The sequence below is a fragment of the Chelonoidis abingdonii genome, chromosome 13, assembly GCF_003597395.2.
Source record: "Chelonoidis abingdonii isolate Lonesome George chromosome 13, CheloAbing_2.0, whole genome shotgun sequence".
NCBI lineage: Eukaryota > Metazoa > Chordata > Testudines > Testudinidae > Chelonoidis > Chelonoidis abingdonii.
The window spans coordinates 7295682-7320187 of record NC_133781.1 but is presented as its reverse complement, the minus strand read 5'-3'; the positions used below and the strand labels follow the sequence as shown (position 1 = coordinate 7320187).

General features: G+C 50.8%; 1 protein-coding gene across 6 annotated transcripts in view; it reads left to right on the top strand.

The window, feature by feature from the left end:
* MYOCD (myocardin) overlaps positions 1 to 24506 on the top strand; it is a 484598-nt gene that overhangs the window by 235735 nt on the left and 224357 nt on the right. For 3 of the 6 annotated variants that reach the window (XM_075071726.1, XM_032803678.2, XM_075071727.1), the window contains one exon: positions 16552 to 16795. In XM_075071726.1, the coding sequence (XP_074927827.1) occupies positions 16633 to 16795 (163 nt within the window). In that variant the 5' untranslated portion in view covers positions 16552 to 16632. Of the gene's footprint in view, positions 1 to 11772; positions 11829 to 16551; positions 16796 to 24506 lie in introns of those variants that run through there. The other 3 variants (XM_032803693.2, XM_032803687.2, XM_075071728.1) reach the window with 2 other exon arrangements.

The following is a 24506-nucleotide window of genomic DNA, read 5'->3' as shown; positions in this document are numbered from 1 at the left end:
AACATCTGAAAGCAGATGTTGAGGGATAATGTTCTTCAGAGAAACTCATGAAGACTTGCCTTCTTTCAAAATAGCCACCATCTCCCATTGTTTTCACTGGCACTGAGGCCTTAGGCAGCTGTCAGTTAAGATGGACTTCTCAAAATGGACACTATCTTCCATTTCCCTCAAAGGGATGGAAGCCACAGACTGCCCAAAGCAAAGATGGCCAGCATCTCCATTCATCTGCTCTCCACAGTGCTGTTCTCTATCTCCTACAACACAGGTGGGCACCACAATCCCTAAGGGTGTAACGCCGACAGACTCCGGTCATTAGTGGGTAGGATTGAACCTGGGCCCTCTGGAGCTTAGTGCATAAGCCTCTATCACATGAGCTAAAAGCCAATTGCGTGTAGAGTAAACTCATTAATCTTTCTCTCTAAGTGGTCTCGGTGCCACTAAATGGGACAGAACACCACACCCAGGAGGTGTGTGGGTCACAAGGGCAGCTTTGCTTCACTTCCATTAGTAGTCATAGGAGGCAATAGCCATCTGTTGTGAGAACATGTAGGAAGAGGAGTTGCTGCCCATAAACTCTGCTGAGGCTAATCAAACATTTTGGTGAACTTTCCCAAGTTTGGGGCTCATAATGAAACTTGAAAATGAGCATGTTTACCTTGATTTTTCAGCTCAGTGGTTCTTGTCTCTGAAACCTACCAAGCAGCACATAGTGTAAAGTGATTTTATGCAAACAGCCCCATAGAATAATTGCGGGATTCAGGTTCGTAACAGGTTTGCTCCTGTGTTGGTTTCCCATCTGCTGTGGAAGTGTTCTGACTGTCTTTCCCAAACAATCTCCTAGATCCTTGTGCAGAGATTGGAGTGGTGGGTGGCTCGCCCCTCTAGGGCTGGAAAGAATGTGCAGCTCTGTGGGAAACAGCATGTAACCTCCAGACAAAATAGTGCCATTCCACTCAGCTCTATCTCAGAGCAGAGCTTTGTGCCTCTCGCAGGAGTCAGCAGGGAATTCAACAAACAGAGTCATCCAAACTGGACAGTATCTGGAAAGAAAACAGAGAGATAATAGCCATTCCAGTGCATTCCACTGCATCCTGGAGGGTGTTGGAGAAGCAGAGTTCACTTGTTACTGTAGGTAAAGAAACTAGCAACCATAGAGTTGTTTTCTCCCTTGCCAAACAGGGCTCCATCAATGATAAAAAGTTACTCTTTGAAGCACATGTGTAGCAGGGACTGACCAGCCTCCTCCCAATAACTAGTTGCAGTGTAAATTATAACTAGATCCCTCTGTACATCTGCCCACTGGAATCCAGAGCTCCACTTACTGTCTAGTGCACTGTAAACATCAGCTAAAAACACAAAAATCCATGTTTAGCAAGACTGTTTTATCAGCCACATTCTTGTGAGCAGAAGTCCAGGAATACAAACATGCCACAACAAACACGTGAAGAATTTGATAAGGCTGAATTGCATCTGTGTACATCTCTCTCCTGGCTTTTCTCCATGAGTATTTAAAGTTTTATGGTGGGCCAGGATTGCTTAATAGCCACTCCTCATGCAATGGCACTAAACGTGTTTACTTCCATTTGAACCTTTGATAAACAAACAGGAAAGCATGGGAGGCTTTAGAGAAACTCCACCTCAGAGCTATGTTTATTTCCCTCTTGGTGCACTCAGGAGGCGCGATAGGAAAAGAAACTGAGGAGCTAAAAGGAGAGTAACATTAGAAATACAGCTATGTAGACAATTCACAAGGCTTTGCCCTCCTCTCAGTGGCATGGCTGTAAGGCAGGAGAAGTGCCACTGAAATCCACCAAGCTACCAGTGTCAAATCAGGGGAGAGCCAAAGGAGAACCAGCCCCAGAATGTCTGTAATTTTCCCAAACGCTTCTCACTCTGGCATGAGGTGCGAGATGGGTAGGTCCTGTGCCTGATCCCACATGCTGGAGCATTGAGAAATGCAATGGTCAACTTTAAAATATGCAGGACAATTGTCTTTGAAACCAAGCAACATTAACAGAGTATTTAGGCATGCGCTAATTGCTATATTGAATGAAGGGAGAATATGAATATGTCCTCCCTTAGCACCAGAACCAGCGTAACTAAGGGATTGTCTTCACTAAAGGTGGAAGGTGTAATTTCCTGCTCAGGTAGACATGTAGCTCTGACTGAGCTGGCATGAGTGCTTAGCCACCCCAAGGACAAACCTAGGATGTCAGATGGGATCCATACTTGGGAATCTAGCTGCTTGCATCACGGTGGCTAACCTCCTTCTATTTTTAGCATCTTTGCTCAATCAGAGCTAGTGCAGCATGTCTGCTTGAGCTGAGATTACACCTTGAGAGCACCAAGTTAGCCAGACCCTCATGCAGGCTTGCTTATTGGGGGACAGGGGAGGGGGAGAATGGTGCAATTGCCCAGGGGGCCCCCGATCGGCACCACAGGCCCTTTTAAATCACTTGGGCGGACCACAGGGCTCCTTGGTGCATGCAACTGCTCTGGGCCCTGCAGGCCAACGTGATTGGCCAGAGTGATTGGTCCTGGAAGTGATGGCGGTCCTGGAAGTGACTGATTCGTCACTTCCACTCCCGGCCCTGCCCCACCCAGGGACGGCCATGGCCCTGGCCTTGGGGCCTGGAATTGCTGTCAGCGGGCCTGCCCTAATGCGTACACACAAGGGGACAGACCTTTGGCAATTCCTAACTGCTGAGGTTGCAACATTAGCACTTGATATTTCCATGTCCTTCCTCTCTCTTATTCCCAAGTAAAGCCATAATCCCAACTCTAGAAAATGCCACCACCTTCTACAAATAAATGATCAACAACATCACACAAAAACACTTCGGGCACAGTTGGGAAAATAATCCAGTTCTCTAATACGTAGCTACAAAGCTCAGTCCCTAAGCCACATTGCCTTTCAAACTGATTATTCTACGTAGTCTGGTTATCCTACCTGTAACTGTCTTCCCCAAGCAGGGACAGAAGCCAGGATTCCTGAGCTATTGCTGTCTACAAAAAGTTGTGTGGCCTTGGGGAGTAGCATGCGTCAGATCTCTGCCTGGGGCCAGGGCCGGGTCCAGGCACCAGCAAAGGAAGCAGATGTTTGGGGCGGCCAATGGAAAGGGGCAGCACATCCGAATCTTTGGTGGCAATTCGGTGGCGGGTCCCTCAGTCCTTCTCAGAGGGAAGGACCCGCCGCCAAATTGCAGCTGAAGAATGAAGCAGCTCAGTGGAGCTGCTGCCAAAGTGCCACCAGTCACGACTTTATCCTTTTTTTTTTTTCGCTTAGCGACTTGGGGTGGCAAAAAAGCCAGAGCTGACTCTGCCTGGTGCAGAGGGAAGCTGAGCATTATTCCTGTAACTTACATGGCAGTGGCCTAAACTAGATGGTTAAAGTTCAAACCCTGCTGGTGCTCAATGGGCGAGGAGGATGTTCTTGGGGGCCCGTGAAAGAGCTGCTTTTCAATCAAAACACTCTAGTTTATTTCAGTCACACAATGAGAAAACCTTTGAAACAGCATTGGTTTGTTTTACGTAAAACCCAGCACAAGCTGTAAGTAATGGTGGCACTCATCCAGTGCAGGGGGTCACAGGTCAATCTGTTGCACATGATTTGCTGGCTAGTGTCACACACTGGCAGATCTGGAGCCTGAGAGGTGGGCTCTACCCCGCTGTGGATGGGGCACCCTGAGGAACAAGGAAGATGTTAGGCAGCCCTGCTGCTGCAGCTGCTCCAGGCTGTACCCAAGACAGGCTGCAGTGTATTTTGGGAAGTGGGTGAGGGTCTAGGCTCCTCCAGCTGATGGGGGTCATGGCCTCACTGCTAAATATGGCAGGTTGCTCTTGGCATGGTTACTTTCAGTAACTTTTAAATGGTGATAACATGATCGAGACACAGGCCCTCCTGCGACACCTCACAGTCTCACGGCCTTCCAGAGGGCTGACCCAGTCAAGAACAGGTATGGCAGTATGGTTTCTCCCTCTGACTCCAGGCAGGTGCAGCTCACTCTCTTCTTCTTCTGACCCTGGGAAGCTACCCACTGAGGCACGCCCCCGTATAAAAACAGAGGAAGTTAATAAACAAACCTTTGCTTCACAACTTCTCAGGTTGCATACTAGGGTTGCCAACTGTCTAATTGCACAAACCCAAAAACTCTTGCCCAGCCCCCGCCCCTACCCTGGCCATTCTCTGAGGCCCCACCCCCATTCAATCCATACACTCCCATCACTTGCTTGCCTCTACCCTTACTCACTTTCACCTGGCTGGGGCAGGGGGTTGAGAAGCGGGAGTGGGTGTGGGCTCTGGGCTGGGGGGTGGGGCCAAGGGGTTTGGAGTGTGGGAGGGGGCTGTGGGTTAAGCTTGGGGCAGGGGGTTGGGGTGTGGGAGTGGGTTCAGGATGCAGGCTCTGGAAAGGAGTTTGAGTGCAGGAGGGGGCTCAGGGCTGGGGCAGGGGGTTGAGGTTCAGGAGAGGGTGCAAGGTGCAGGTTCTGGGTGGGAGTTTGGGTGCAGCTGGGGGCTCAGGGCTGAGGCAGGGGGTTGGGGTGCGGGAGGGGGTTCAGGGTGCAGGCTCTGGGAGGGAGTTTGGGTGCAGCTGGGGGCTCAGGGCTGGGGCAGGAGGTTGGAGTACAGGAGTGGATGTGGGGTGTGGGCTCTGGGAGGGAGTTTGAGTGCACAAGGGGGCTCAGGGCTGGGGCAGCGGGTTGGGGTGCGGGAGGGGAGAGGGGTACAGACTCCGGGCAGTGCTTACCTTGGGCGGCACCGAGGCTCCTGGGCAGCTAAGTGGCTCAGTGCGCTGACCCTGCCTGACGACACTGCCCCTACAGCTCCAATTGGCTGCGGTTCCCAGCCAATAGGAACTGCAGAGTCAGCTCTCCACACAGGGGCAGGATGCGGAGACCCCCTGGCTGCCCCTGTGCCTAGGAGCCAGACATGCCAGCTGCTTCTGGGAGCCGTGCAGAACTAGGGCAGGCAGGGAGCCTGCCTTAGCCCTGCTGCACTGCCCACAGGACTTTTGCCCTATTAAAATCTCCCAGATTGCTTTCAGTAGTCACCAGGAGATTGAGGCTGATTCCAGGAGACGCCCAGCCAACCTGGGAGGGTTGACAACCCTATTGAAGACACTCCCACCCACCCAGATCTTTAAAAGCACAGAAACCAGATGTTAGGGGAAGGGTCTCCTACATTCATTGCCACCTTCATATTGTCACAGCGCTGTCAATAACACATTCCAGCACTCAGTCTCCATCAGATGCTGAAAGTCATACGTGCTCCAGCTCTATCCAGCTCACATTGGCGCATCAAGCCTTCCTTCAGCCTCCTGCACTCTGGTATCAATGGAGGGGGCAGATCTCCAGGCCTGGCGGAAGTTACTCTGCCTTCATATTGCTGAAATCATTGGTAAGGCGCAGAATTACTTCAAGTTTGGGGAAGCTGCTGTGTGTATTGATTTGTGGTACCTGTTGGAGATAAAGTGAAGGCCTTGTAGTGGGGAGGGTGCTAGGGAGAGTGCTGTTGGTAATGAGAGAGTGGCAATGAATGCTGGGGACTTCTCCCTGGGCTCCTGATTTCCAGGCTTTTAATTAGTTTGTTGGGTTTCATGTCAAGCTCTCCCTGTGTTTTGCTAACGCAGCAGAGAGACCAGGAACCGCCAGGGCCTGGGAATTGAGCTGCCTTGGTGACCTCAGAGAAGCCCTCCAGCCTAGGGCTAAGACATGCAAGCAGGGCAGCATGTGTGGAGCCTGTTCTGCTTCTTCCCTGTAAATAGAGAGCTCTGTTCACCAGGGGGAACCAACCAGTGCTTTTCACCTGCTCTCGAGCCATGCACCACATAATGCACTAAACAGGTTTAGATGCAAATGATTTACAAAGATGCAAATGCTCTTTCAATAATGTGCACAGAATGTCACCCATGGAGCTGCACTGAAGGTGGCACCCCAAGAGATGCAGCAGAGCTAAGCTGAGCCCCCCCTTGCCAAGGGCTTTGAGCAGGAGCAGTCTCAGTGCTCAAGAAAGTGCAGGGGCTGCATCCGTGCCTGACTCAGGCAGGGCAAAAGAAGGGGTGGGTGATTGTTGAGCCTGGCCTGTAGGGGAAGTCTCCAACTCTGGGCAGACTTCGGGAGGCAGTTGGGCCTGGCTCAGGGGAATATGTCACATTGCCGCACTGTATATAGGAAAATGGGTGAACAGGTGTAGATCCAGGCTGGGTAATTGCACGGTTTTGTTGAGCTGAAGCCTAAGCAAGTCTGAAATGGGCCAGGTGACCCCGATACCTGGCTGCCCAGCAGCAAACTCTAGAGATGGTCAGGAATTTTCCACCAAAATGTGTTTTCACTGGAAAATGCCTATTTGTCAAACCAGTCTTGCTGGCAGACAGGGCGATTGTGATGAATTTCCTGATTCAAAAATGTTTTGGAAAAAAAGGTTTGGAATTGCTAGAATGCTCTATGCCCAGTTTCTAAATGGAAAGTTTCATTTCCCAGTTCAACATGACTTTTCATTTCAAAATTTTAGTTTATTTTGTACAAAAAATTAAATTTGTTAAAAGGCTAAAATTGAAACAGAACAATTGTAAATGATCAGAACATAACATTCTACCGACCTGATCTGAAGTTTATTTTCGGATTATCGGTTCATGCAAGTGTTTGAGGTATTTTATTTTTCTTCCTGATTCAGGACAGGAAAAAAAATTTAAAATCTCCAAAACTCTTAGAGGATGGGAAAACCATTTCCTGCCCAGCACTAGCAAACCGCCAGCAGCCTATAGAGCCAGGGATGAAATGTACATGCCCTGAGAGGTCTCTGGAAAGCTCACTTCACTTTAATTACCTGGGTGATTTCACAAAAGCTCTTCCCCAAATCCTGCAAGGCACCAATCATCCCATGCCTCTGCCTTCCCCCCACATCTCACTGTGTACAATCAAGCCTTTGAAATGGAGAAAACATAGGCTTTCTAAAATACTTTATGTTCAAAACCAGTTAAACTGAGTGATTTGTACCTTTTCTTGTAGAAAATCGTACATCTGGTCTGGGAATCTGTCAGGGCAAGTCATGAACACAAAGCTGTGAGATAGGATCTGAACTTTCGAGCTGGTCAATGCCAAGCACAAGTATTACCCAGTAACACTGAGCCCTGCAATTCTAGCATGGAACTGTGATTGAATAAGCCACAGGACAGCATGTCCCTGACATTGCTAAATTAAATACAGCTTCCAGTGCTCCACAAGGGAGCCTGCCTGTGGCTGTCCAATGGGCTCAAGTTACCGTCACTTTCGTTCTCTGCGCCCTCTGACCAGGCTGGCCTGCTAGTCTTGGTAGCTGCTTTGCATTGTCATTGAGGAGAAACACGTTCCATGTTCCTTGGCTGGCCTGTCACTGCCCAGCTGCCCTGGAGGCTGGGGCTAGCACTCAGCATGGCCACAAGGAGGAGGCAGGGCTGGTGCCTTGTGCCTGGGCTGTCAGCAGGGATGTCGAGTCAGCAATATTCGGGGGAGGCAAAGTGGTGTCAGCGTAAAGAACGTTATGTGTGAATTTATACTGGCCTGCAAATCCAGGGGAGGAGGGTGCATACAGATCTATGAAAAGTCTGTGGGGGGACATGCCCCAAAGCAAATGACCCTCTGTCAGCCCTTCTGGTTAGAATCCTGCAACGTCATGTCCAGATCCTGGCCCCCCGGAGCTGTGAATGCTGGTATGCCTGGCCTCCAGGGAACTGAACCACAAGGCCTCATCTTGCCTGTGTCAGCAGTAGCCCTGAAGGCTGCCTAATACAGCCTGCCTGCAGCTCCTCCAGAAAGGGGCTGGGGCTGTGGGGCAGATCCATGGGAGGAAGTTGCCTTGAGGATGCACTTCAGGGTCCCACTGTGATAGGACAAGCCCTGAGGCATCTAACTGCCTGGCAATTGGCCAGCAAGCAGCGAGCCTGCTCCTTGTCTCTGGCTCCACAGGCAGAGCCCGGGCTGCTTCCTCCCTGGCTCCTCAGCCACCAAGGCCCTGCCTGGGACATGCTGCTTGCTGACCAGTAGGGTTGCCAGGTATCCAGTTTTCGACTGGAACTCCTAGTCGAAAAGGGATCCTGGCAGCTCTGGTCGGCACTGCTGACCAGGCCATTAAAAGTCCAGTCAGAGGTGCAGTGGGGCTAAGGCAGGCTCCCTGCCTGCCCTGGCTCCGCATGACTCTCGGAAGTGGCTGGCATGTCCCTGTGGCCCCTAGGGACCACCTCCAGCGCTGGCTCAACAGCTCCCATTGGCCAGCTGCTCATTCTGCTGCTGCTCAGGGCCCTGCTGATCAAGATGTGGCTCCCAGGGCCAAACCTGAGTAGTGCTGCAACTGCACATGCTGGGTCATGATGGAGGAGTGGCCAGGGAAAATCTGAGTGAGTGGTGTTGCAACCCGCATCTGGGTGAGCAGTGCCACAAGCAGCAGCAGGATGAACAGCCGGATCCACAGCATGGCCAGCCCAGCCACAAGGAGTGCATCGTAGGGCTGTTTGTAGGATCCTGCCCACCTCCACCATGCATTTGGGTCCCAGGCACATGCCTAGTTTGCTCTGCATTAATCCAGACCTGGCTGCAGGGAGTGACTATGTGAGGCTGGGCTGATACGGGCACATTAGAGGCCAGCGTCTCTTCTTGTCCCAGCTTCATAAACAAGGAACAGAAAGAGCACTTGAAAGATGCTCCCGCTGGGCCAGGGAACATGCAGCAAGGACTCTGTAAAGCCAAACGAACACAAGGCCAAGGGCAGCCCTGCAAGACTAGCTGGATGCTTCACCAGCCAACTCACTCCACCCCATCCAGCCAACCCTCCACCCTGGCAATGGTGTGGAAAAGAACCTCACTCTGACTCTCCTCTCCATAACAGGAGCAGCTGGCAAAGAGTGTGGGGGTGGGGACTGCAATGACAACCTGGATCCTTTGCATTGCACTCCCATAAGCCTTTGTCACAACACCACAACTTCCTGCCCCCCCTGCACAGCCGCCCCTAGATAGATACTAACACCTGCCCCTCCTCCCACCAGCCTGACCCATCCCAGACCCAGCACCACCATGAGGGACAAACCCTGCCCTGTCTGAGGGGAGAGCTCAGGAACCCAGCTTCAGACCCTCTGGACAGGGGACAAGGTTGTGGTGCTAGAGCTGGGCAGGAATTTTTTGACTAAACTTTTTTTCATCAGCAAATGCCAATTCACTGAAACTTTTTACCTATGGGGGTTGCTGAAAAGTCCACAGGTCTCAGATGAAATTTCTGGTTCAAACCAGAGAGGGACACATGGCAGCCCCAGCTCCAAGCTCTGCTCTGCTGATTCAGAGGTGGTCTCTTACATCCCAGTTGAGTGCCCTCATCACCAAGCGATAGAGTCAGTCTCCTTCTCACTGGCCCAATGACTAGTTACCTAGTCATACACAATGGAAATGCTCCAAGGGGAGCACTGACCCTCAGATGATCCACCGTGCTGGTGCTTAGAGCACTCAGCTAGGGCAGGAGAGCCCCAGGGTCAAGTCTCTGCTCCACAGCGGAGGAGCTTGGGGCTCCTGCACTGAGGGCAGTGCTCATGGGACTCTTTCCTGTGTAAATCAGGCACAACTGCCCTCACGTCACTGGAGTTATCTTGGCAGAGAAGTGCTGCAAGATAGAGGGGAACCAGGCCCAGGTCCCTGGGTGGGACCGCACAGGCATTGCGCTAACCAGGCAGTTAAACACGCTTTGCCTGAGCTTTGCGGGGGTGGGGGTTGAAAGTGTGCTTCAGAGAAGGTGGTTTGTCAGTTATTCAGGTACCTCCTTTCTCCCTGGTTTTAGGCAGAAAGAATGAAACTGTTGGACTCAAGCCTTTTCTCCCCAGAGGCCATCGTCTCACCAGGAAGCCCCCATGTAAAACTGCCATCAGAGGGAGACTGTATGGATTTATTGTTTATAGGCAGAGAGAGACAGGACTTGGCCTGTATTGTGTATAGTCTCGCAATTTATGTGCTGGCAGCAGTGGTTGATGGGAGATGTGTTCTGAGGCTCAAAAGCGTGCTTAAGCTTTGTAAATACAATTGGTTCAAGCTGAAGTGAGTGAACAAAGTGGAATGTTTTGAGGTCAAATCTGACTTTAGAAAAAAACACCATTGAGCCAGTGCTACTTGACTGCCTTGTGAAAGCATGAGTCTCTGGCTCAGAAATCAAGGACCCCACTACACTAACTGAAAATTAAAATGTTGCATCTGCTCTGAATGCAAAAAAAAAACTGTACACAGAGAAAGTAAGAAGCCTTCCTGAGACGCACTGTCCTATGCTGGTGGTCTCCAAGCTGCAGCACTGGATTTCTGGCTCACTCGCTCTATTCTTCAAAAACATTAATAATCATAATCCATATAAAACTGTCATATTGGTTCAACATGGACGTCACCAAAGCCCTGGCTAATTTATCAAAGATTTAGTGTTCAGCTGAATCAAGTCTCATTTTTGTAAGCAGATGCAGTTTGCTGGAATGTCTTCTCATCACCCACAAGTCTTCATTGGAAAGATGCATCATATCAGCAACTTCTAAACCTTAAAAAGTTTATATTCAAAATAGTAAAGTAAACAGTTAGGGCTAGTTCTGTGCCACTTATTAATTAAACAAATTTAGCTTTGGAACCACTGGGGTGTGTGTGGTGTGTGTGTGCTGAAGTGGGCCTCTGTAAATGTGGCTGTGGATGGATGGCTGCATTCAACAATACGTGGCAGTTTAGCTGCAGAATGCACTTTTCGTGATTTCACAGCACACAGAGCTAATAGATGATCATTCAGTTCACTGGCAGTTCTGAAAATCTAAAAGAAAAGTAGATTTGAATCCGTGCTGTGGAGCAGGGACTTGAGTCCCGATCTCCCTGCCCTCAGGAGACTCTAACCACCAGACTATAGGCTATTATAGCTCAGGATTTCCTCTGTCTCTTCTGTTGAAGTTGTTCCATTTTTCCAGTAAAGGCGAGTGAGAATAACTCTGTAGGCCAGGGGTTGGGACATTCACCTGGGAGGGGGAACACCTGGCTTTCAGTCTCTGCTTCAGTGACTCTGTAATTATTTATACAAAGTGGAACATCTTCAACAGGAGAGGTTGAGAGACCCACCCAAAGTTGCCTTATAGGGTGTCCACTCAGGCATCCCCAGATTACTGGACATTTTGATACTTCCCCAACCAATGTGACCCTGCCCCCGAGACCTCACAAGACTGTCCAGCCCCAAACAAGACAAATGGCCTGGCTAGTAGCCCATGCCCTGATAGTTCGGGCACTCATTTGAGATGTAGGGTTTGAACTAAGGTCTCTCCCATCCCAGGTGAACATATTAACTAATTACTAAGAGTTACAAAGGGGGCACCACCATTTTCTCCTCTGTGAATGAAGCTTACTGCCCCTCATGAATCTAGTTCCCAAAATTGCACCATTTCATTTTGATAATGCCCAAACTGGTCGGTTTGACACTTCAGCTTGCTTTCTTTTTTTGTTTTGGCCGAAGCTATTCATGGAAAGTGACATGAATTAGCAAAATGTTTCAGTCCACTTTAGTCAGCATTTTTTCTGCAAAAAAGTTTTGTCTGTAAAGCTTCCCCTGGTTCTAATCACAACACAGGCATGTTGCACAGAAGAGTTGGGAGGGGTGGGGGGCAGTGGCCAAGGAGAGGCCCAGAGGGCCGGTAAATGAACACCACTGGCTACAGCTGGTTACCTCTGCACAGTACAGACAAAGTGAGCTTTGTTCCATGTGTTAGGAAGGGTGAGGAGCCAATGAAATGCAAGGAGGCAGGAAAGCAGGGTTGGTGTGATGGTTCACTCTCCTTCCGGCAGCAGTGAGGAGAGAGCAGGGAATGGTGAGGAGGCTGGCCTGGCAGAGTGGAAGGAAGGGTGGAGGCTAGCCAGGAGGGGTGGAGGCTGGCCTGGTGGAGTGGAAGGGGTGGGTGGAGGCTAGCCTGGCGGAGTGGAAGGAGGGGAAGCGGCTGGCCTGGTGGAGTGGATGGAGTGGACGAGTCTGGCCTGGCAGAGTGGAGGCTGGCCTGGTGGAGTGGAAGGGGTAGGTGGAGGCTGGCCTGGCAGTGTGAATGGAGGGGCAGAGGCTGGCCTGACAGAGTGGAAGGAGGGGTGGAGGCTGGCCTGGGCGAGTGGAAGGAGGGGCGGAGACTGGCCTGGCGGAGTGGAAGGGGTGGGTGGAGGCTGGCCTGGCGGAGTGGAAGGCGTGGTGAAGAGGAGTTAGCAGAAGTAGTGGAAGGCGGGTCCAGGAAAGGAGGAGAGCTCCTGGGAAGGACACTGATATGTGTGGGGAGCCAAAGGACTGATGGGGTGGGCATGAAGTGATAGACTGAAGACAGCGCCTTTGCCAGACTCCAACCTGGGGATGCTGAGCTAATGCAGCTGCAGGGTAGCAGAGGAGAGCTTGGGCTCTGTGACTGTGGGAGAGAGGGTAATTCTGGTCATCCCTGAGAAAGGAGATGGGTGTGCTACAGCCATCATTGGGCGAGGATCTTTCTTGATGGCCTTCAACTGTTTGGAGGCCAGTGCTGATGTGGTAGGGAGGAGTCCAGGGAGGATTCAGAGGCCAGCTGCATCAAGGAAGTGACCAGGAGCACAAGGTCCCACCCAACTGGTGGGTGATGGGGAGTGGCAGCAGGGGAGGAGGCATTGCTGGGTTTTAGGCATTCAAGGAGCACAGCACAGTCAAGCACCCAATACTGCACAGAGCCAAGGGGATTAAGAAGTGCCTGGGATCAGGGCCACCAGACAGGCAGATCGCTGGCTGGGTGCCCTAAGGAGGGCATTCTCCACACTGTGGGTGTAGCAGAGGTCCAGTCTGAAAGGCCCCAGGACGCTCTGGTGGAAATGTGGCTGAGAGATCAGAGAAAGGACTAGGGAGTTTGGGTGGGTGGCAGATACAAGAGACCAGAGAGGATATGTGAGCAGAGGAGTCGCTGATCACAAGCTGAAATAGAAGCCATGAGCAGGCCTGGGGGCAGCCTCGCCTACTAGACAAATGTGCTTGCCGGTGGTAGGGGACTCATGGGGTGGGCAGGTGATTGAGACAGAGGGGCTGCATCTAGGAGGTTGCTACAGAGCTGGAAATGTTGACTTGAGGAGAAGGGGTGGATGGTGTCTGAAGGAAGCAAATGCAGTGGAGGGGCTGTGATTTAGGGTTGCCAGGTGTCTGGTTTTAGACTGGAGTGCCCAGTTGAAAAGGGACTCTGGCCACTCTGGTCAGCACTGCTGACCAAGCTGTTAAAAGTCCAGTTAGTGTGGGGCTGGCAGGATCCCTACCTGGCTCTGCCAGGCTCCCTGGAAGCAGTGACATGTCCCTTGGCTCCTAGGTGGAGGAATGGCCATGAGGGCTCCGTGCACTCTCCCTGTCGCTTGTGCCGGCTCCACAATTCTCATTGGCTGGGAATCACAGCCAGTGGGAGCTGTGGAAGTGGCACCTGCAGCCAAAGGCAGTGCGCAGACCCTCCTGGTCACGCCTCTGCCTAGGAGCCAAGTACCATGTCGCTGTTTGCGGAGAGCCACCCAAAGTGAGCGCCACCTGGAGCTCACACCCTGAAACTCCCAACCCCCTGCCCCAGCCCCCTCCTAGAGCTCACACCCCCTCCCATGTCCCACCCTCTGCCCTCAGCACCTTCCCACACCCAAACTCCCTCCTGAAGCCTGCACCCCAAACCCCCTCCTGCACCCCAGTCCCCTGCCCAAGCTTGGAACCCCCTCCTGCACTCCAAACCCCTTGGCCCTACCCTGGAGCCCCCTCCTGCACTCCAAACCTCTCATCCCTGGCCCAACCCCAGAGCCTGCATCCCCAGACGGAATCCTCACCCCCTCCTGCTCCCCACCTCCCTGCCCCAGCCTGGAGAAAATGAGAGAGTGAATGAGGGTGCAGGACAGTGAGCGACAGATGGTGGGGGGATGGAGTGAGCGGGGGGAGGAGCCTTGGAGATTGGGTGGGGAAGGGAGTGGGGCAAAGGTTTCGGTTTTGTGCGATTAAAAAGTTGGCAACCCTATGCGATGTTCCAAGGAGAGGGGGCCATGTCTCTGTCTGCCTGTGATGTAGGATTGCCAACTGTCTAATCGCACAAACTCAAACACCCTTGCCCTGCCCCTGCCCCTGCCCTGCCCTTCCCCGAGTCCACGCCACTGGCCGCCCCTTCTTCGAGGTCCTCCCTCCCTCCATCACTTGCTCTCCCCCACCCTCACTCACTTTCATCATTCTGGAGCAGGGGGTTGGGGTGCAGGAGAGGATGTCAGGTGCGGGCTCTGGGAGGGAGTTTGGGTGCGGGGTGCAGGGTGCAGGCTCTGGGGTGGGGGAGGGAAGGGGATTGGGCTCTTGCCAGGCAGCACTTACCTCAGGCAGCTCCCAAAAGCGACTGGCACCTCCTTCTGGCAGCAGATCCTCGGCAGGGTGTAGCCAGGAGGTCTCTATGTGCTGCCCCTGCCCACAGGCACCGCCACCACAGCTCCCACTGGCCACAGTCCCTGGCCAATGGGAGCTGCAGAGTTGGCGCTCAGGGCGGGGGCAGCACACGGAGACCCCTTGGACTCCCCCCTAGGGGCCTCAGGGACATGCTGGCCGCTTCCAGGAGTGGCGCAGGGCCAGGGCAGGCAGGGGGCCTGCCTTAGTCCCACTGCATCATTAGACTTTTAGTGCCTAAAATCTCCTGGTTTGGCTTCAGTAGCCTCCAGGAGATAAAGCCTGATTCCATCAGACTTCCGGCAAAACCGGGATGGCTGGCAACTCTAGGAGTGAATGGGGAACAGGACCCTTGGCTCGACAGGCTTGTCAGAGAGCAGGATCCTTTAGGCAGAGACAGCTTTCCTCAGGGCAGGCTGGAATTCTGACTGGGCAGTTTCCTGGGGCAGGCATCCTGCCAGAGCACTGATGCCCCTCTAAGCATCCCTGACAGCTGGGGTTGGTACCAGCAAGTGGCATGGGACTGCTGAAGGCTTGTGAAATTAGTGGTAGGTGGAGGGTGGTTCAGGTGGCCAGGGGGTTGCAGGTGAAGATGGTGTGAGGGGGCAGGGCAGGGAGGTGGCAAAGGGAGAGGTGGTGTGGGGCAATTCCAGGCTGTAAGAAGGGATCTTGATGTGGAAGAGACAGTGTCATTTACAGTATATTATTCTGACTTCCTTATACAGTAAATTGTAATTGTTTAGGAACCTTTTTGTATCAAATTAGCTTTTATCACTGGCTCAGTTTTGCAGTTTTCTATTCTTGTTCTCCACAAATGCCCTTTTTTAGCTTTCCTCGGCTTTTTCCTGATGGGACTTATTAGAGGCTGGGGCTGATTCTTCCTGGCATTCACTTTCACTTATCGTCTTTGGATTTTTTGGACTCTATTTTGTTGAAATGTTCTTGCAGCTTTTTGCTGCTACACTTAGTATCAATCGTTCCTGCAGATTCAGAGGTCTGCATCCTACAATGTTAACAGAATACTTCTCACCTCAGGCTCAGGAATCACCCTCCAAAGGTTCAGAGGTTCAACGAAGTACCCACAAACTCAGATGCTTATTGAAGCCTGGCCTGAACAATCAATTTCTTGGGGCTGCAAAATTGGCCAAAAAGTCTCCTAAGAGCAGACTTTCTGGTGCTTCCTTCTTCTGTCCCTGCTGAAGTCAGGAGCTGAGTGTTTCATTCAAAAGAAAAGCAGGTTCAACTAGAGCCAGTCAGATTCTGCATCAGTGATAATATATTATCTGCAGACAAGCTGTGAATTTTACAAGTGTGTTTCTTATTCCTAATTGCCCAGTGTATACTTTCTGCACACAACTTTTAATCCAAGGATTGTTTGTGAAGTGATTGCTATTCTTGTTTGGTAATTATGAGTCACTCTTTGTGGCATGCAATTGGCAGCTTTCTGTAAGACACCTGGCCTGATTTCTGTTACTTGATTGGCTTGGCTAACCTGCACTTTGTAAAAAAGAAAAGTCTCTTTTTCTGGGTGAGATCTTCTATCTGTTCAATGAATTAACTTTTGTGCTTACAGTAATATGTATTCACAGCTTGACCAAACGCTCTTGCCTATGGATACAAGTGCCACCATCTAAATGGTCATTAATATAGGGGCTGCAGGCACCAGAGAGGCCAGTCAGCAGGTTTTATTTGCACAGATTTTCACAACTCTTGATTATGATATTAGCCCAGCTCTAAGGCTAGCCAGCCATCATGATATTTGCCCAGCTCTAAGGCTAACCAGCCATCTGTGTACATCCCAGAAGGTTTTGGCTGAGTTTGCACTGTGGAATGGTGGAAGCCTTAGCACCATTTTCATTTAATCTGAACAGGCTCCCCCCTCTCTCCAGTACTTGGCATTTGTTGCTGAGTGACACCCTATTGCTAACCTTAACCAGATAAATAGAGCAGAAGGGCCAAATGGTGAGCTGGCATAACTTCCCTGAAGGCAGGGGAGTTACACCAGGGGTGTATCTGTCTCAAAGTGTCCCCAGCATGTAGAGAACTGGAGTGAATATCTGTCAGCTCATTTGTACCACAAGGATTGAACATTCTTCCTTGTTCCAATGAAATGTCAGGTGATTTAGGATTCTTCTGTTTCTGGTCTTTTCTAGAGCTGGCTCTGGAGTTCCGACCTCCTGGAATCCTTCTCTTTCAAAGAGGAGCAGCAAGGCTCAGGATCAGTCCTTTCAGGCATGGTGATGAATGGCGTGATCCAACAGGAGCCTTCAGACCAGAACAATACACCCCGTGGGAATGAAGAAGAAAAGACACACAAAGAGAAGGATGCAGAAGAAGTGAAAGACTTAACCATATGCACCAATGTCCAGCCACCCCCCTTTGCTGAGAGGAAGAACGGTGAGTCCCTTTTCCATTCCAGTAAGAAAAGGGAGGACTGTCTGAGCAAGATCATGCTTGATGACAGCTGTGGAGTGATGCTAATGCAGGTCAGGATTTAAGTCGATGGGAACTGTTTTACTCTAATGCTTTGGAAGATGCTTTGGCAGATAATGCTTTAAACCTGTAAGTAAATGGGAGATTGGAAATTGCTCCTAAATTCAGTGTTTCTATGTCAGCTTTAAATGCTACCGTCAGACTGGTGAGGTTCTGGCCGCCGCTTCTCGCACCCCCCTTGGCCTGGAACCGTGAACCACGGCCAGCGGGAGCTGCGATCGACCGAACCTGCAGATGCTGCAGGTAACAAACCGGTCTGGCTCACCAGGGGATTTCTCTGATGGGCCTCATGCCAAAGGTTGCTGATCCCTGCCCTAATCACTTTGGTTGCTCTTCTCTGTACTTTTCCCAATTCTAATATATCTTTTTTGAGATGGAGCAACCAGAACTGCACACAGTATTCAAGGTGCAGACATACCATGGATTTATATAGTGGCTATAGAGAACTATCCACTATGACTCCAAGATCTCTTTCTTGAGTGGTAACAGCTAATTTAGAACCCATCATCTTGTATGCATAGTTGGGATTACGTTTCCAAATGTGCTTTATGTTGCATTTATCAAAACTGAATTTCATCTGCCATTTTGTTGCCCAGTCACCCAGTTTTGTGAGATCCCTTTGTAACTCTTTGCAGCCAGCTTTGGACTTAATTACGCTGAGTAATTTTATATCATCTGCAAACTTTGCCACCTCACTTTTTACCCTTTTTTCCAGATCATTTATTCTGGGAGCAGTTTTTTTTTATCTTCTTCCTCTGAAGCATCAGAGATGGCCATCACTGGAGATGAGACACTGGGTAGAGTGGGACAGGGTTCTGAGGTGGCGTAAACCAGTGGTGTGCAAACTGAAGGATACACCCTTCTGGGGGAAACAAGAGGTTCTCTGGAGGGGGTACAAAGAAACTTCAGCCTTTTGCCCTTTTAAAAAACAAACATACAAATAGCACTTTTCACAGCAGACTTCAAAGCCCTGAAGCGGGAGTAGGATTCCACGGGTCTCTCAGGACCCACTGCCATAATAACAGGAGTAAGATAAACATTCAACAAGCAAGTGGGAGTGGAGTGGATATTGCAGGGTGGGCAGGAGTGGGATTAAAAAATAGTCCTCCTGTGCCACAAACCACATCAATACTCAGCCAGCAGCTGCTGCTCTCCAGGTTCCCAGCTCTGAAGGCAGTACCACTGCCAGCAGCAGCACAGAAGTAAGGGTGGCAATGGAAGGAAGGTGTGACAAATTCCATGAAAAGTAAGGGGGGGGGGGGCGCAACTGGAAAAGTTTGCAAACCATTGGCATAAACCATTCTCTCTTCCAGGTGCTTGGCTGGGTGGTTCAAGATCACATGCTCAGGATCTAACATGTGGGCTCGTGAGGGAATTTTCCCCCAGGTCAGATGAGCAGTGACCTTGTGCTTTTTTTTGCCATACTTTGCAGCATGTGGGTGTGGGACATTTACCAGAATTAGCTGGGTATCTCTCATTTAATCATTTCCCTGCCCTAGCAGGGACCTAGGACACTGTGCACCTTGGTCCCTCCTGTTCGCTGCCTGTGGCACAGACTAGTCTAGTCTCCCGTGGGCTGCGATACTTTGGTCTCATTTCTAGTGTTGGTTTTAGAGTGTGGAGGCTTCTAGCCTTGAACTCTATGACTCAATAACTCAGGGCCAGATTCTGATCTCACTGACAGTGGTGTAAATCGGGAGTAACTCCATGAAAGTCAGTAGAGTTACAGCTGTGGAAAACTTGTGTGAAATGAGAGTAGACTAAAACCCAATCCCTGCAAAGCCTGTTGGAGTTGTTTGCTGTTTCTTTTGGGCAGTATAAGATAATTCGCAACTGTTTAATTTATTACATGATGAAAATTCCTGTAATGCACCATTAGGGCTCAGTGTTAAGTCTTCAAAACTCAGGAAATGTGAAAGTGAAGCTTGAAGTTACAATGCCTTGCTCCTGTGACTGCATGCATTACTGAAAATCAGGAGTAACCAGACTAATGCCAGTGGAGTTCTACTGGCAACAAACTAGAGTAAAGCCATGATGAATCAGGCCCAGAACTTTTAAGCAACCACCTGCTGTTTTTCAGTCAATATCATATCATGGGACCAGTTCTACATACAATCATAGATACTTAAGATATTATCTTGAATTTAAAGACTGCTACCAAAGCCAGACACATAAGGGTGCACAGTTAAGACTGATCTTTCAACAGTAAATTTTATAATTTATATTTCCTTGCAAGTTTCACAGTGTTTAGCATTTAATTTCCCAAGGTTTTTTTTAAAGGTAAAAGCAGAAAAGTTTCCAGCTCTGTAATTACTAGGCACCCACATGCCAAGGCCAGTTACTGCCAATCAAAATTACTGGCAAACTATGCACTTGTAGCTCTAGGATGCACCAGCTGATCACAGTGCGAATGGTGTCAGCCTTCTGACAAATCTAGATATTTCTACTGTGCTATCATAGCACCTCGGATGCATACCTGTGCCTCCTTATAGCTGAGTCATTTAAGAAATTCTTAAGAGACAGTAAGCACCTCCGAGAAGTAGTAGTATCCGGGGAACTACAGACCAGTCAGCCTCACTTCAGTCCCTGGAAAAATCATGGAGCAGGTCCTCAAGGAATCAATTCTGAAGCAGTTAGAGGAGTGGAAAGTGATCAGCAACAGTCAGCATGGATTCACTAAGGGCAAGTCATGCCTTACTAACCTAATTGCCTTCTATGAGGAGATAACTGGGTCTGTGGATAAGGGGAAGCAGTGGATGTGTTATTCCTTGACTTTAGGAAAGCTTTAGATACGGTCTCTCACAGTATTCTTGTCAGCAAGTTAAAGAAGTAGGGGCTGGATGATTGGACTATAAGGTGGATAGAAAGCTGGCTAGATTGTCAGGCTCAACGGGTAGTGATCAACGGCTCCATGTCTAGTTGGCAGCCAGTTTCAAGTAGAGTGCCCCAAGGGTCGGTCCTGGGGCCGGTTTTGTTCAATATCTTCATTAATGATCTGGAGGGTGGCGTGGACTACACTCTCTGCAACTTTGCAGATGACACTAAACTTGGAGGAGTGGTAGATATGCTGGAGGGTAGGGATAGAATACAGAGACACCTACACAAATTAGAGGGTTGGGCCACAAAGAAACCTGATGAGGTTCAACAAGGACAAGTTCAGAGTCCTGCACTTAGGACGGAAGAATCCCATTCACTGTTACAGACTAGGGACCAAATGGCTAGGAAGTAGTTCTGCAGAAAAGGACCTAGGGATTACAGTGAACAAGAAGCTGGCTATGAGTCAACAATGTGCCCTTGTTTCCAAGAAGGCTAAAAACAGCATTTTGGTGTATAAGTAGGTGACATTGCCAGCAGATGAGGGAAGTGACATTCCCCTCATATTGACATTGGTGAAGGCCTCATCAGAGTACTGGTCCATTGTTGGGCCCACACTACAGAAGGATGTGGAAAACTTGGAAAGAGTCATGGAGGGCAACAAAAATGATTAGGGGGCTGGAGCACAATGAACTTATGAGGAGAGGCTGAGGGAACTGGATTGTTTAGTCTGCAAGAAGAAGAAGAGAGGGATTGATAGCTGCTTTCAACTACCTGAAAGAGGGTTCCAGAGGATGGATCTAGACTGTCTCAGTGGTACTGATACAGAACAAGAAGTAATGGTCTCAAGTTGCAGTGGGGGAGGTTAGGTTGGATATTAAAACTTTTTCACTCAGAGAGTGGTGAAGCACTGGAATGGGTTACTTAGGGAGGTGGTAGAATCTCCTTCCTTAGAGGTTTTTAAGGTAAGGCTTGATAAAGCCCTGGCTGGGATGATTTAGTTGGGAATTGGTCCTGCTTTGAGCAGGGGATTGGACTAGATGACCTCCTGAGGTCCCTTCCAACCTGATATTCTATGATTCTATGATACCCTGACCAGCCATCCTGGGTGTTGCTGTCCTACTAACTTTTATTGTTTCATTTTAAATAAATGTAATTGCCTGGAATGATCATCTTAAAGAGCCTGTTCCTCCAGCTCTGGAAGAAGCTGAGCCCTTTCATCTCATTTGGTCTTCAGCAGGAGTTGGCAAACCTGCCAAGTGTTATGCCCATTTCCCTTTGATGTAACATCTGTGATCTCATGCACAGCTGATGAGAGAGGCTGACAGCTGGCCCTTTAAATTTGTCGGTTGGGGGAGGAAGAAGAGAAGTGGCTACTCCTCCCCATACCCCGTGTGTCCTCCTGGTGAGAAGCAGAAACTTCTCTGACAGCATCTCTCTGCCCCACAGAGACCAGCATGATCCCTCTACAGGGAGGGAATGAGAGCTCCAGGCCTGAAGGGAGATGCTGGGCAGGGCTCCTAGCTCTCCCACTGCTCCATAGCTGCTCCTGCTCCCAATCCTTCCCAAAGTGCTCCTGCCTCCAATCCTGCTGCCAAATCCTCCCCCGCATTGTCCAAATACCTGAAAAAACACCCTTGCTGGGGAGGGCCCAGTGACTCCCCTCCCGTCCTGCTAACCTCAGGGGGTGAGCTGCTGGCCTACATTCCCATCATTTCCAGGGCACTGCCAAGGGAGGCCCCAGCCATCGTGGGACACAGGAGGTCCATGACTGGCTTCCCCAGCAGAGACAGTCCACTGCCCTCGGTGGTGGAGGGGCAGAGACTGATATCTTTGTGGGGGTAGGGGAGTATTTTTGGCAGGGGACCATTGGCTCCCTGTAGTCCCCCCCCACCTCCCAGCCCCAGTAGGGGTTGGCTGGTGAGAGAAGGTCACTAACTTCCCCTCTGACCCCTGACCCCCAGCCCCTGGTCACACATACATTACTGGGAGGCCATGGAGGGAGAGAAGTGACTTTCACCCTCAAAAATGTCACACCTGGAGCTGCACATCTGGGCCATGACGCATTGAGGGTGCTCAGCCCCTTGCAGGATCCACTCCAAACAGGGACTGTATTGAAATAGCCCCATCCAGCACTCCAGAGCTGCTCCCCTGCATCCATCAGTCACCTCTCCTGGCTGCAGTGAGCAACATACATTTCCAAGGAGTTTTACTCCCATTTGCCTGCAGAGCCTGCCCGGCTCCGAGGCAGGGTGATGGTGCTGCACTTTCTTGTGCAGCAACAGCAGAACTGTTTGCTAAGTTCCAGGCAGATACACCTGTGAAAACCCCAGAAAGCCATGCTGGCAACTGAGCCACACAGGGGTCAGTGGGGCCAACCGGGGTCACTTAGGGTAGGGGCCACTGTGGGCAATGCAGTTGCCCAGGGCTCAGGGGTCACTGAGAGTAATGGTACCACTAAGAGGTCATGGAAAGCAATGAGCCAGGGGTCACTGAGGCCAGTAGGGTCACCCAGGGGTCACTGTGGGAAAGGGGTTCACCTGAGGTCACTGAGGACAGTGGGGTCACCCAGCAGTCACTGTGGGCAATGGGGTCACCTAGGGGTCACTGCAGACAATGGGTCACCAGGGATCACTGCCGCAATGGGGTCACCCAGAGGTCACTGCAGGCAGTGGGGTCATCCAGGGGTCACTGGACACAATGGGGTCACCCAGAGGTCACTGCAGGCGTTCCATGAGGTCGCTTGGTGGAAATGCTACTGTCAGGGCCAGCTCCAGGGATTTTGCCACCCCAAGTCACCAAAAAAAAAAAAGCCATGATCACGATCTGCAGCAATTCAGTGGGAGGTCCTTCGCTCCAACCAGGAGTGAGGAACCCTCCGCTGAATAGCTGGACGTGCCGTCCCTCTCCAAAGTGGCCACCCCAAGCACCTGCTTGCTAAGCTGGTGCCTGGAACTGGCCCTGGCTACTGTCAGTGCTGTCAGGATGCGCAGGACAGTGCAGGCTGACGGGCATCTTTAGAAATGCAAGTGACTAAATACAAATCATCCAAAGGGAAGTCACTGGCAGTTAGGTGCCCACCTTGCTCAGACCCATTTGTAAAAGCCACAAGGCAGCTACCTGCAGCTTTAGGCAACTAAATCCCTTTAAAAATCTGGCCCTAGGGCACTTTTGCAAATGGAACCTAGGCTCTTAAGTCACCTAGGTGCTTTCGAAACCGTGGCTCCTTGCTGGGAGTAGGACATTGGAGGTATGGCTGGCTGAGCTCACACAGCACACATCCCAGCAGTGCCTCTCTGCTCCAGCCACGTTGCCTTGGGGTGTAGCAGCTCCTGCATTAGAACATTTTCCCCTGAGCATGACTAGGACTCAGGATGTGTCAAACATGAAGAGCTACTATACTGGCTTTCTATAAAGCATCAAGAAATCCACAAAGATGCTCACCTGCTTCTGCTGGTTGTCTCTGGGTACTGCCCCAGCTCTGCTCTCTGCACAGGAGCAGGAACACAGATGATTCAGACAAATGCATCTCTCCACCCATTTACTGTGGTCTCTCTCTCTCTCTCTGGACATGAAAATTAACTGCTGCACTGTATAGCCCACGTCAGTTACACATGCACCTGCTCAGCTCACTATTCCAAATGCCAGCACTTGCCATAATTCAAAGCCCTGTTTTTTTTTCAAACTGAGTGTGTCTGGTTAACAGGTCCCCCTCTGTTAGGGCATTGGAGCAAATAAGAGCCCCATTCCCATGGGCTCTGGAGATGAGAGCGGTCCCGTTCCCCTGGGCTCTGGACAGGAGAAGGTCCCCATTCCCATGGACTCTGGAGAGGAGAGGGGCCCTATTCCCATGGGCTCTGGAGAAGAGAGCAGTACCGTTCCCCTGGGCTCTGGAGAGGAGAGGGGCCCTGTTCCCATGGGCTCTGGAAAGGAGAGGGGCCCTGTTCCTATGGACTCTGGAGAAGAGAAGGGCCCCATTCCCTAGGCCTCTGGAGAGGAGAGGGGCCCCACTCCCATGGGCTCTGGAGAGGATAGAGGCTCTGGAGAGGAGGGAGGCCCTGTTCCCATGGGCTCTGACGAGGAGAGGCCCCTTTGATCACGGTATCCAGGGAAGCTGCAGCCCTGCTACTGGAGTACTTGGAATGCATATCCTTTGCAGGCCCACATATCTGCTCCTCTCCTGAGTGCTCAGCTTCCCTGCCTCACTGGAGGGTACCAAAAGGATGGTTTAGGGTAGTCCCATCTATAGCCTCATTTACAGTTGCTAGGTCGAAAGATAAAGTGTTTGCTCTCCTTAGCTGGGCGTGGCTGAGGAATGTCCCGAGTGCCTCTTCTGAGTTCTAGCACTCCACTCTTCATAGGCACTGTAGATCTGCGGCAGCGACTGACTGGGTCAGTATCCTGCTTTCTCTTGAAGTGATCCACTCAGAATCCCCTTAGGAATTGTGCTCCTCGCTTTCAGGCCATTTTCAGACTTGCTTAGCCCCTGCATGGGCCTTGTCTCACCCCTCCCCATCTCTGCTTATTCTGTTTATTGGCTCCCTTTCTGTCCCATCACACAATCGCTGCACTGTGACATCTTCACCTCTGCAGGTCCCGCTGTGCGAACACTTTCCAGTGTCTCCTCTCACTTCTTCTCCAGCTCATTTCAAGCCCCAGTGGAAGAGCCCTTTCTCCCTAGTCTATGCTTCTCCATTACTCTCTCTTGTCTACTCCGAGTTTTGATTCTGTTGTATGATCCTGTGGCTGTAGTCCAAGGTTTGGGATGTGAGTTGTATGAGCAATGCTCCACCCTGGAATC